The 12,500-nt window shown below is 69.9% G+C and overlaps 1 protein-coding gene across 1 annotated transcript in view; it reads left to right on the top strand.

Annotated features, from left to right (window-relative positions):
* Positions 1-8,442: 8,442 nt before the first annotated feature.
* EMIHUDRAFT_228248 (hypothetical protein) overlaps positions 8,443-12,500 on the top strand; it is a gene marked incomplete at both ends in the record, with an annotated part of 5,856 nt that continues 1,798 nt past the window's right edge. The window contains 7 exons of the mRNA XM_005787115.1: positions 8,443-8,838; positions 8,950-9,173; positions 9,288-9,474; positions 10,054-10,775; positions 11,007-11,348; positions 11,748-11,960; positions 12,139-12,490. Coding sequence (XP_005787172.1) covers positions 8,443-8,838; positions 8,950-9,173; positions 9,288-9,474; positions 10,054-10,775; positions 11,007-11,348; positions 11,748-11,960; positions 12,139-12,490 — 2,436 coding nt within the window. The remainder of the gene's footprint in view (positions 8,839-8,949; positions 9,174-9,287; positions 9,475-10,053; positions 10,776-11,006; positions 11,349-11,747; positions 11,961-12,138; positions 12,491-12,500) is intronic.

Below are 12,500 nucleotides of genomic sequence, written 5' to 3'. Positions count from 1 at the left end.
GGGAGAGGGAGGCGCGATTTCTAAAGTACGATCCAGACTGGGCACGCGCCAGACGAGCCAGCCTAACGCTGGTGGCTCGCGGCGCGCTGGTACCAACAAAAGCGCCCACCATCCATCCCCTGTCACCGCTCTGACTACTGACCGAGCAAAAAAGTACTCTACCCACAACGTCGGGCGGCTTGTCGGGGTCCGGAGAATTCGAGGGGGGAACGAGGAGGGGGGAATGGGCGGTCGGCGATGGAGTATGATGCGACAGGGCGTACGGGGTAGCCGTCACTTTCCCGCCTCGAAAGGGCGGGGCTGTCCCGGAAAGTGAGAAACGCCGGGCAGCGTGACGCATTACTGGACCCTCCCATACGTGTTTGGGCTCCTCCTTCGCTGTCCCATCTCCTCATCTCTTTCCCGCCTGGGCGGGGCAGCGGGTGGGCGCGCGGTGCGGCGTGGCGTGTGAGTGTGTGCGACTGCAACGACGGACCGCTCGCAAGGGACCATTGGGTTTGTACTATTAACAACGAAGGCGCTCTCAAAAAAAGTACTGCGAGCACTGAATGAGGTTAAAGGCCTCTCAACCGCACAACCAGCACAGGTGCTCATCGGAGCAGTTGGCAACCTCCGCGAGCGAATAGGCGTGGCAGGCTTTCGGAGCACACCAACAGCCCAGAATCTCTCCCCTAAGGTTCGCCCGCACCGCCCTGATCATCCCCCAGTCGGAGAGCAAGTCCGTGCGGAACCGCGCGACCGCCTCTTCCCGGCTCACCCCTCCCTCGATCTTGTGCCAATTCCCCCACCGCCCGTCGGCGCCTGCCACTGGGGCGGCACCGTGGGGGTATCGATTGAGTGAGAGTGTGAGTGGGTGATACGAAACCACGTCTCGACGCACTCATCAGACACACACAGATCACAGTCGTTTGTGCCGCGTCCCGTGCCCGCGAGTTCATTTTAATATAACAAGACCCTTTACGGACCCGCCCGATAGCTCCCTCGCAGATTTGTTCTAAGGGGCAGACACAAATAAAAAGAAAAACATCCGTCGCGCCCGGGCGAGCCCAGCTGAAGTTCTCGCTGTAGAAGAAGAGCACGCGCCGAGATGCGAGCCACCTCGTGAAAGGCGGATGCCACGTCAGCGGCAGCAGCGCGGTATGATGATCGCCATCCTAGCTGCCTTTGCCACATCAGCAGCAGCACAGACGTGCGAGGCACTCCGAACTGAGCAGAGGGCACTCGTCGAGGACGGCAGCGTCGAGGAGGCGCTGAATCTGTGCCATGCCGTGGTTGAAGTATGCCGCCAGGAATGGTGCGAGTACGCGGGTGAGGTGGACCTACAGGCGTTCTCCAACGGCGAGATGCGCGTGCGTTTGCACGAGGCGGTCTCCGCCGACATGGACGCCACCTTCCTCCCCTGCCGTGTCCGAGACCGTTGGAGCATCCCAACAGCGGACCGGTTGTGGGTGCACGGCTTCATTTTGGACGGCACCTTCATTGTAGTCAGTCACGGCGCGGCTGGAACAGGAACGCGGCTGATGTCCGTTTCGTCGTCAGCGGTTGCTGGCCGTCGCGTGCAGCAGGAGCCGACGTATACTCGCGGCCTCAAGAGCATGCTGGTGATTCCAGCCTGTCCCGCCGCCGGGTGCTCGTTTGACATTACCGGCTACGATGGCGACGTTGTCAAATATCTAAAGGCTGTCGTCGACTTGGCCAATGGCCATCTTTTTGACGCCTCGTGGGGGCTGCTGCAATTCGATGCGACAATCGTGCAGCCCGTCCTGCTCGCGGGGTACTCGCAGGCCGACTGCAGGAAGTGGGACACCAATCGCGACGGACCGCTGGGCTACAGCACCTTCCAGGCTGACCCGTCGGCGCTCGACATGCGGGCGTTTGCGCAAGTCGAGCAGGACTACGGCCTCGACTTCACAGACTACGACTTTTACGCTGTGGTGATGCCCTACTGCAGCGCGATAGGTTGGTCTGGCATCGGATGGGTAGGCCAGCCGGGCTTCGTGCTGAACCTACGGCGGGGGAGCTCTTCGAATCTCGATCCGGCCTTCGTTCACGAGCTGGGTCATAATCTCGGCCTCAATCACGGCGCCCGCTTCACCGGCGGGGCGCGTGGCCGAGAGATCGCAGAGACGACCTTTGCGGACAATGACTTCGAGCAAACGCCGGGGGGGTACTCCGAGTACGGGTCGGCAGTCACGGTGATGGGTCGCGGCCGCACTCCCGACGCGCACTACCTGCTGCCGGCGAAGCTCATCCTCGACTGGACACCGCCAGACTCGATCGTCGAGGTCAACCTGCCGGGAGCTTGCACGCCGTGCGGCCCCTACCTCCTTCAGCCGACCGACAGCGGCGTCCTCGGCCCGTCCCCGACGCTGGGACTGCGCATTGCGACCGAGATCTCGAGCCGGTACTTTTGGGTCGAGCAGCGCGAACTCCTCCCCGGCGGGCCTGCCATCGTCATAGCGTCCGCCTCCTTCTCATCCACCGCCGGTGGGGGCGGCATTGTGGGGCTGAGCACGATGGTGGACACGTTGCAAGGCTCGGCGAGCGGCGCGCAGCCCGCCGTAGGCCCTGGCAGCTCCGTCCAGCTGGACCTGAGCGCTGAGGGTGGCGCGTGGCCCCTCTCTGTGCAAGTTGGCAGCCGCTCGGCAGGCGGCTTGCTCGAGGTGACCCTCTCCTCTACCCCTCTGCCGCCGAGCCCTCCTCCGCCGCCGTGTCCTTTGGGATGCGGCTGTGGGTGCGCGGCCGGGCCCTGCGCAAAGCAGCTGAGCTTCAAGAACTCGAACTTCGAGCTGATTGAGGGCGAGGGAGGCTGCTGCAGCGGCCGATGTTCCTACTGTCGCCGCAGCGCCGGCTCTTGCGACCGCTACCTCCACTACTTCCCCGGCGACGTTTATGAGCACACACCCGCAAGCACCGCGCCCTGCTTCACCGGTGGACGCCACCCCACCTGATCTTCCCAGCGTGGCGCCCTCCCCTCCTCACGCCACGGCTGCGTTGCGCAACGCAGGAGGCCGCTACTCGTACTACCCCGGTCTCGGCGGAACGGTGGCTGAGCTGGAGGAGGCGGGTATGGTGTGTGCTGCAACGATCCCGGTGCCCGCCCCGTCGCCGCCCTCTCCGCCGCCCTCTCCGCCGCCCTCTCCGCCGCCCTCTCCGCCGCCCTCTCCGCCGCCCTCTCCGCCGCCCTCTCCGCCGCCCTCTCCGCCGTCCTCTCCGCCGTCCCCCTCCCCACAGCCACCACCGCAGCCGCCAACGCCATCGCCGCCGCCAGTGCCACCGCCGCCAGTGCCACCGCCGCCCGTGCCACCGCCGCAGTCGTTGCCAGCGCCCCCGCGACCTCCGTTGCCGCACCCAACGCGACCGGAGCTCTCCCCACCTCCAAGCGCTCCTCGGCCGTGGCCGCCGCCGCCGCACGTGCACTCTGCGCCGCTGCCGTCGCCTCCAACCTCACCAACACCTCCTTCGACACAGGACCCGGGGCTGCTGCCGTCGCCGCCTCCGCCTCCGCCCCCTACGTCGAGCTCGTCGCCACCTTCAACCTCGCCGTTCCCACCCCCCGCATCGTCGCCTCAGCCTCCTCCTCAACCTCCGCCTCCACCGCCGCCACCGCTTCGGTCGCCGCCGCCGCCGCCGCCAGCGCCGCCAGAGCCGTCACCGCCATCGCCACCGCTCTCGCCGCCGTCGCCGCCGCCGCCGCCGTCGCCTTCGAAGCCGTCGCCGTCGCCTCCAGCGCTGTCGCCGCCCCCCTCCCTCTTCCCGCCGCCATGGATCGTGACGCTCTTGTTCCGGCTCGCGGGTCGCATCTCCGACTTCGCGCCTCCGCAGCGGGAGGCGATCCGCCGCGCCATCGCTGAGAAGGCCGGCGTGGACGCCGCCGCCGTCTCCTTCGCCCTTGGGGGCGGCGCCGAGCGCGAAGGAGCCGCGGAGGTGACGGCGGCGGTGAGCGTCGATGTTGTCGACGAGGCTGCAGCGGAACGCGTGCGTGAGGCCCTCTCCGACATCGCCACCAGCCCAGCGGCGCTGCAGTCCTTTCTCGAAAACGCGATGGGGGAGGCAGCGGGCGTCCTCGGGACGCCGACTCTCGCTGCCAGCCCGCAGGCTCCTCAGGCGGTTGAGGACGAGGCGGCAACCTCTGACCGAATCGTGCTCTTGGTGGTGGCCAGTCTCAGTGCGGCCCTAGCTTGCCTCCTCGGCATCAGCTGCATCTTCTGTGTCCTCCGCCGCCGGCAACTCGACGCACAGGCAAACGCGGCGATCGGCCCGAAGGGTGGCGTCGCAGCCTCCACGGTGGTCAAGGGCGGGCAAGAGTACAACCACAACATCTGAGGCGCGACGTACGCGGCGCAGGCTCTATATAAGGAAGAGGGAGAGCTACACACGGAGATCTTTCCAGTTTGAGTAGGACGAGCAGCTAAGGACGAGTGTCGATTGAGTGGAACTTCGCCGCTCGCCCCGGGCTCTGCGTGTGGCACGACGCCTGCGCGGGTGTCAGTGGAGTTGCCTGATAAAGTAGTTCATTAAGCGTAAGTTCAGTAATTCACGAGCGTCTTGAAGTTGATAATCGCTGATATCTTTTCAGAGGACAGCACACACACCGCGCCGCGGCGCGCGCACGCCCGAGAGTGCACACGAGACACCGACGTGCGCGCGCGCCGGCGCATGCTCTCTCTCTCTCTCTCTCTCTCTCTCTCTCTCTCTCTCTCTCTCTCTCTCTCTCTCTCTCTCTCTCTGTGTGTGTGTGTGTGTGTGTGTGTGTGTGTGTGTGTGTGCGTGTGTGTGTGTGTGTGTGTGTGTGTGTGTGTGCGGTGTGTGAATCTCTGTGTGTGAGAGAGAGAGTGAGTGTGTGCGTGCGTGTATGTGTGAGTGTGTGTGTAGGACAGCTTCTTATTAAAAAAGCTAAAAAGGAAGAACTGCCGTTGCACGCATTGGACGCCGTGTCTCCAAGTGCCATCCCTCCCTTGCAAAAATCTCTTCCATCCCGGATGCGCCTCTCGCCACTCTCGGATACCTTGGCGAACAGGCGCGTGGGCGACGCGGCTACACAGAGCCTTGCACCCTTTCGCCCTTCTCATCACTGCCCCGGCGCCCACACCTCGATCTTCTGGGGCAGCAGCTGGTTCGACAGGTCCTCTCCGTGGCCTAGGCAGCCGGTGCCACCCTGACCCCAGGTAAAGACGGCGCCGTCGGCGGTGAGGGCGAGGCTGTGGCCCTGGCCAGCCGACACAGCGATGACGCGCTGGCCAGCAAAGGCCTCGATCTTCTTGGGCAGCAGCTGGTCCTGCTCGTCGCCGTGGCCCAGCTTGCCTTGGCCTCCACGGCCCCAGCTCCAGACAGCTCCGTCGGCGGTGAGGGCGATGCTGTGGTCGGGTCCAGCCGACACAGCGATGACGCGCTCACCAGCCAAGGCCTCGATCTTCTTGGGCAGCAGCTGCTGCTGCAGGTCGCCGTGGCCCAGCCGGCCCCCGCCTCCATAGCCCCAGCTCCAGACAGCTCCGTCGGCGGTGAGGGCGATGCTGTGGTGCAGTCCTGCCGACACAGCGACGACGCGCTGGCCAGCTAAGGCCTCGACCTGCTTGGGCAGCAGCTGGTTCTGCTGGTCGCCGTGGCCCAACCGGCCAAAGCCTCCATAGCCCCAGCTCCAGACGCTGCCGTCGGCGGTGATCGCGAGGCTGTGCGCGGCTCCAGCCGACACAGCGACGACGCGCTGCCCAGCGAAGGCCGCGACCTCCTTGGGCAGCAGCTGGTTCTGCCGGTCGCCGTGGCCCAACTGGCCGTAGCCTCCAACGCCCCAGGTCCAGACAGTGCTGTCGGCGGTAAGGGCGAGGCTATGCGCAGCTCCCGCCGACACAGCGACGACGTGCTGACCAGCAAAGGCCTCGACCTTCTTGGGCAGCAGCTGGCTCTGCTCGTCGCCGTGGCCCAACTTGCCCTCGCCCCAGCTCCAGACACTGCCGTCGGCGGTGAGGGCGAGGCTATGCGCAGCTCCCGCCGACACACTCACGGCACGCTCGCCACCCAGCGCCGACGAGAGGCGGGTCGGCGTGTTGAGCCGCCTCACGCCCTCGCCGTGGCCAAGCAGTCCGGGGATTGGCCTGTCCCAAGGTGGCCTGTAATTGCCGCACGACGAGAGCCGCCCCTCGCCGTCAATGAAAAGGCTGTGCTGCCAGCCTGCCGCCGCCCTCGCCGGCGGGTTGGACTCGCGCAGCAAGGCATAGAAGCACAGCCACCGCACGGCGCAGCCCTCGCCCTCTGGCTGCGCCGGCAGCTCGAAGCCGCGCTCTTGCGCCCACAAGCGGATGGCCTCCACCGCAAGCGAGGCGTGGAAGAGCAGCGAGACGGCCGCGACGCGAGCGATGTCGGCGGGGCTGTAGCAGTGAGAGAGGGCGCGCTCGAGGAGCTCCGTGGGGAGGTCGAGGAGGCGGGTGGGCGGCGGCGTGTCTGGCGAGGGATCGGCTGCGGTGTCGGCGGCGGCGCTGTGGCGAGGCGGCGGGAGCGGCGCGGTGTCGGACATCGTAAAAAGAAGAATTTTCGATGTGGCGGCCCGCTCGGTGGGCTGTGACGGCTGTCTGTTTACAGGCGCCGTCCGCTGGGCACGCTGGGCGGCGCGCGTCCACACTGCGTCGGCAAAACGCGACGCAGGAGCTCGCTCGCTGCTGCTGCGGCGGCGGCAGCGACGGCGACTGCCGGCTGCCGGCTCCCGGCCGCCGGCTGCCGGCTGCCGGCGGCCGGCTGCTGCCGGCTTAGCGCTGACGGCTGCGGCGAACGGCGACGGCTCGACTGGCGCTCGCTCCGCGAGGGTGCGACTGAGCCTCCCGCGCTCGATCTGGGAGCCACTCGGCGCCAGTTCGAGCGGCGGTCGGCTCGGCCACTGCGGGTGCGACGCATGATAGAGCATGCTGGGCGCTGCGTCATGTACTTACCGCTCCACGCCAAGGCGCGGGGCGGCGGTGCTCGCCGGCGCTCGCGGCGCTTCGGTGCTCGGGCGCGCTCGCCATTGTGGTCGTTCAGGGCGGGTCGCACAGCACACGCACACGCGCACACACACACACACACACACACACACACACACACACACACACACACACACACACATGCATGCACAGACACACAGCCCATTCCCCTTCCCCCGCAAGACATCAAGGACGAGGACACGACACAGGACGCACCTCTAGTGAGGCCCGCATAGTAATGTGGGTGACTCCTGCCGCCGCCCCTGCCACCCCTGTGTCAGTGTGCCTGTGGTAGTGAGAGACTGCCAGCGGGAAGCTGGAGGCAGGTCACTAGACTGAGATGAGACCGCCAGTGGAGTTGGGAGCCCACCGTGCACCGCGCTGCGAGCCTGTCTGTCTTGTCGTGCGTGTCCCTTGTAGGAGCAGGAGAGGAGGAGAGCCCCACCTGTGCCCCTGTGATCGTCCTTCCAAAATCCTGGCTCGTGCAGGTGGGGTCTGGGGACGACCCTGTCCTCCTCCCCCATCCCTCGTCTGGGTTTGTCTGTTTTCTTTCTTTCTTTCTGCGCTTCTTAGCTCCCCGGCCCTGGATGTGAGGCTACCGACTGCACTCCAAGTGCTCCAAGTGCTCCAGAAGGCGCCAGCGAGCGCTGCACCGCCCCCCACCGCCCGCGTTCCTGCAGCGTTCTTTTCTGCGAGGGAGCTGCGTTGTAAAATTCTTTTCTGCGCCTTGTCTCTGCGTGAGTGAATGCGAGGCTGGACTCAATGCGATTGCGGCGCGGCTGCGTCGCTACCTCTGCGATTCTGACCCGGGCGCTTACCCCATCGACTTCTTCCTATCGAGGCCGGAGGGCTTCGGCGCGCGCGGGGCGGCCGCGGAGGCGGCGTTTAGGCGGCTCTCGGTCGAGGAGCGCGACGAGGTGGTCGCGGCGCTCGCGGCGGAGTTCAAGGCGGGGGAGCGGGAGGGATTGCGTTGCTGGGACGCTGGGCGCGGTTCTGTTTGCGGTGTCCCATTCCCGGGGTGGGAGGATTGGGTGAGGGAGGGACGGGTGCTCCTCTTTGAGGGGGACCTGGAGGAGTTGCGGAGCGGCCCGGCCCGCGGCGCTGGCGGGGGGGGCAGGAAGTCCCGCGACGGGCGCCGGCGGGGGGCGCGGCGGGAGCGACGGGGGGGGAGGGGATGGAGTCGGAGGATGATGGGGATGGTCCTCTCGGCGAGCACCACGGTGCTCGCGGATTCGACCATCCGCCTGACTACCATTCCGACGACGCCTTCTGTGAGGAGGACGGCATCTGTGAGGGCGACGGCTTCTAAGCCGTCGCCTTTGCAGTGCCAGTCCCGTACCCGGTGTCGTGCAGGGAGCACTTGGAGCACTTGGAGTGCAGTTGGCAGCCTCACATCCAGGGCCGGGGAGCTAAGAAGCGCACCCAGCGGGCCGGATGATCGTGATACAGGTGCAAAATTCTTTTGCGCTTCCGGAGCCGGACTTCGGCGCGAATGCCCCGGAGCGCACGGGACGACGTCGAGTGCCTCGCCTCGCACTTTGTGGTCTGCGGCCTCGCGCCCGGGCTGCTCGAGCCGAACAGCAGCGACGGCGGCCGCGCCAGCTCCTCGGCCGGCCAGGTCATCACAGGCGTCGTCGCGCTCGAAAGGGGAGGCGCCGTCCCGCTCGGGTACGAGCTGGTGCTGACGGCGGGCGGCGGCGCGCGAACGGCACCACCCATCGGCTCCGTCGCCACCGTCGGCGGCCTGCACGCCGCGCAGCTCCACATCGCCGTCCGGCGGCAGCCTCTCTCCTCCTGCGGCGGACCCGGCTCGAGCACGGCGCCGGTGACCTGCCTGCACGTGCTGTACGCGGACCGCGCCGAGCGGCCGAGCGGCGGGCAGGAGGCGGTGCTGCGCCGCTCCGCCTCCGGCGCCGGCGCCGCCGAGCCGGCCTCCTTTAGCGGCGGCGCCCGCGGGCGCGAGGCGCTGCTCTGCGCGAGCCGCGACGTGTCTGGCGAGGCGACGCCGCTGGTGGACGTGGTTGTGGTGCACCGGGACAGGCACACGCGCGAGGTGCACCTGCCCGCCGAGTACGAGCTGCTGCCGCGCTCGCTCACCGCCGGCTCCGTCGGCGCCGCCGTCTTCCTCGCCTTTCGCCGCGCCGCCCCTCTAGGCCTTCTCAACACGCCCCTCCGGCCTTCGCTCCTCGACCACCTCGCCGCGTCGCACCGCCCGCGCGGCTCGTCGAGATCGCTGTTCTCCCGCGGCAGCGCCGCCTCGGCCGCCTCCGCCTCCGCCTCCGCCGCCTCCGCCGCCGCCGAAGCCTCTTCCTCCGACCCGCCCGCCGACGGCCCAAGCTTCGACGAGCTTCCAAACGCGCTCCCGCACTTTTGCTTGCCGCGTGGCGCGAGGCTGCGCGAGGGCGGCGGCTGGCCGACCGCACACGAGTTCGCGCTCACCGACTCTTCTGGGCGGCGCATGTTTGCCGTCTGCCTCACGGTCTGGGAGCCGCTCGGTGGCGACCTCGTCCTCTACCCAGACGGCGTGGCAGAGCAAGGCGCCGCCGCCCCGTCCTTCGCGCCGCCGCAGCCGTGCAGCCCGCCCGAGGCAGCGGCGCGGAGCACGCCCATCGGCACCGCCCTCGAGGCGATCGACAGGCCGACGGCAGGCGCCGGCGCGCGGCCCGGCGGCCCGCGCCCGCCCGCCGTCTCGACGGCCGACGCGGCGGGCGCGGGCGGCTGCTGGTCCCGGAGACGGGACGGCAGCGCGCCGCCGCGGCTAGCGGTAGGTGCGTCGCCCGACGCGGCGCCGCCCAAGGCCGCGCTCGAGGCTGCGCCGACGCACGCCGGCGCGACCGGCGGGACCGGCGGCGGCGGCGGCGGCGGCGGCGGCGGCGGCGGCGGCGGCGGCGGCGGCGGCGGCGGCGGCGGCGGCGGCGGCGGCGGCGGCGGCGGCGGCGGCGGGTGCGGGTCTGTGCGCGTGGCGGACGCCGCAGAGCACCAGATCGACGCCGCACTACTCAGCGCGTTCGGGTCGGGAGGCGCTGTGCTGTGGAGGCCGTCGGAGGGCGGCGGCGGCGGCGGCGGCGGCGGCGGGGTCGCGCTTCCGCCCGCGGCGGGCAAGGCTGCCCCGGCGGCGGTGCGGTGCGGCTCTGCGCTCGGCGAGAAACAGCTGCACGCGCCGACTTGCTTGTGCGTCCTCTCCCCGGCGCCCTTCTTCCGCGCGCTGCGCAAGTGGGTCTGCATGCTGTACCGCCACTCGCTCACTGCGAGCAGCGAGCCGGTCGAGGCGCTCGTGTCGTCCCTGCTGTGGGAGGCGCCCATGCCCGCGCCGGGCCACATCTCCGTCCAGCTCGGCCTCGGGGGCGAGCAGATGACGTTCGAGCGGCCAGACCTCTCCCGCGAGCTCCCCGAGCCGCCGCTGCCGCTGGGCGCCCTCCTGCACGCCCTCGAGCCGAGGCAGGTCCTCTCCCTCTTCCGGGGCGCTCTCTTCGAGCACCGCGTCCTCTTCGTCGCCTCCAACCTCTCGCAGCTCACCGCCGCCGCCGAGGCACTCCTCTCGCTGCTGTGGCCGCTGCGGTGGCAGGGCATCTACATCCCGCTGCTGCCAGGCTTGCTCGTGGAGGTGCTACAGTCGCCCGTCCCTTTCGTCATCGGCATCCACGCCTCCACCTTCGCCTCGGCCTGCCGCGCGCTGCCGCCGGTGCTGCCGCCCGATGCCTTCGTCGCAAACTTGGACGAGGGCACGCTCCTCGTCCCGCCGCTCGACGAGCAGCTGCCGCCGCTCCCGCACTCCACCGTGCTGCTCGCGGCGCTGGAGACCTTCCGCTCGCGCCCCGACGAGCAGTACACGGCGCCGCGTCCGCAAAGCCGCGCGGGCGGCGGCGGGAGCGGCGCAGGCGGCGGCGGCGGAGGCGGAGGCGGCGGCGGATGCGCTGGTGGTGGTAGCGGCGGCGGCGGCGGCGGCGGCGGCGGCGGCGGCGGCGACAATGGGGCCGGCGGGAGCGGCGGCCTCTCCCTTACCAGCTGCATTCCGGCGGAGCTGCTCGCGCCGGACGCCGCCTTCCCGGTGCGGAGTGAGGACGCGGAGGGGAGCGACGCGGTCGCGGTCGCGCAGCGCGCGGTCGTGCGGCAGACCTTCGCCTCTTTCTTTGCGCACTGCCTGCGCGGCTACCAAGAGGCGCTCGTCCTACGGCCGCCCTCGAGCGCGCGCGGGCTTCGCAGGCTGATCGACGTCCCTTCGCTCGTCGCGGGGCGGAGCGCCGCCGAGGCTGCGCTGCTGCGTCGGCTTGCCGAGACGCAGTCGTTCACTTCGCTCATCGAGCAGCGAACCTCCCTCTCGTCGCGCAACGGCGAGCTGCTCCTCTTCGACCACCTGGCGGACCGCTGCCTCTCCGCGCCGCCGACGGCGCGCGACCTGTCCACTCTGCCGGCGCTGCCGCCGCCGCCGCCGCGCAGCCGCGTCTACCAGGTGCCGCCGCCGTACTCGCTCGGCGGCGGCGCCACTTGCGGCCCCCACGAGCGGTGGCCGCGGCTGCGGCGGGAGGCGCTTCGCGCGCCGCGCCCCATCCCGCCCTTTAATTTTGCCGCCGCGCCCATCGAGCCGCGCCGCGCGTCCTGCGGCGGGGGGCGGCCTTCGCCGGCCGCCGGCGCGACGGCGCCGCGCTCCGCCGTGCCGCCGCGCCGCGCCACGGGCGACAAGGCGCCGCAGGTGGCCACGCCCGCCCCCACGCTGCTGCGGAGGCGAGACGCACGCGGCTGCCCGGAGCCTGCTCCGGCTGTGAACGGCGCCGCGTCACGCGGTCGAGCTGTGAACAGGGAGAGCTCCGGCCTGCACCGCCTCTGGGACTCGCCCGCGCCGGCAGAGGCGGCGGCGACACCCGCGCCGCCGGCCGCCGACTGCCCGGACTCCGCCGGAATCCCGAGGACGGCGTCGGCGCCGCAGACGCCGGACCGGGCGTCGACCCGGCCGGCGGCGGAGGCGGTCTCCCGCCACTCCAGATCGCAGTCTCAGCCGGTTCGCTTCAACTGGTCGAGCGTCGCCTAGATGCGCCGTCACCCCTCCCCCGTTCCCACACACACACACTTCCGAGGCACTCCCGAGACACTCCCGAGACACTTCCGAGACGCCTCACGGCCTCCGCCGCCTGCACGAGCCCCAAGCGGGGGGGGGGGGGGGCTCACGCGGCCGTCGGCCTCTGCCACGCAGGCGCACCCCCGGCGGGGAGGGCACGGGGGGCGTGCGCTCGGGGCAACGGCGAGCCTCGGGCGATCAGAAGCCAGCGGGCGGCCGCGCCGACAGCCCGCAGCGCGCGAGCGAGGCGCCGACAGCGTCGAGGCGCGTCGCGGTGGCGGTCGTCCCCAAAGCGGCGGCGGCGGCGGCTCCCAAAAAGGAGGCGCGCTCCGCGCCCAAGCGGTGGCCTTGGGGCAGCGGCCGGCTGGAGCCGGCGGCGCCGTCGCGGACGGGATCGGCGACGGCGAGCCAGGTGACGCCAGCAGAGTGGGCCCGGCGCGTGGCTGGCGAGTTGCACGCCGCGTTCGTCGCGATCTACTCGCTGACGGTCGAGCTGC

This window comes from Emiliania huxleyi (assembly GCF_000372725.1).
Source record: "Emiliania huxleyi CCMP1516 chromosome Unknown EMIHUscaffold_145, whole genome shotgun sequence".
Taxonomy (NCBI): domain Eukaryota; phylum Haptophyta; order Isochrysidales; family Noelaerhabdaceae; genus Emiliania; species Emiliania huxleyi.
Note: the sequence above shows the minus strand (reverse complement) of the source record. Positions and strands in the feature narration are given on the sequence as shown.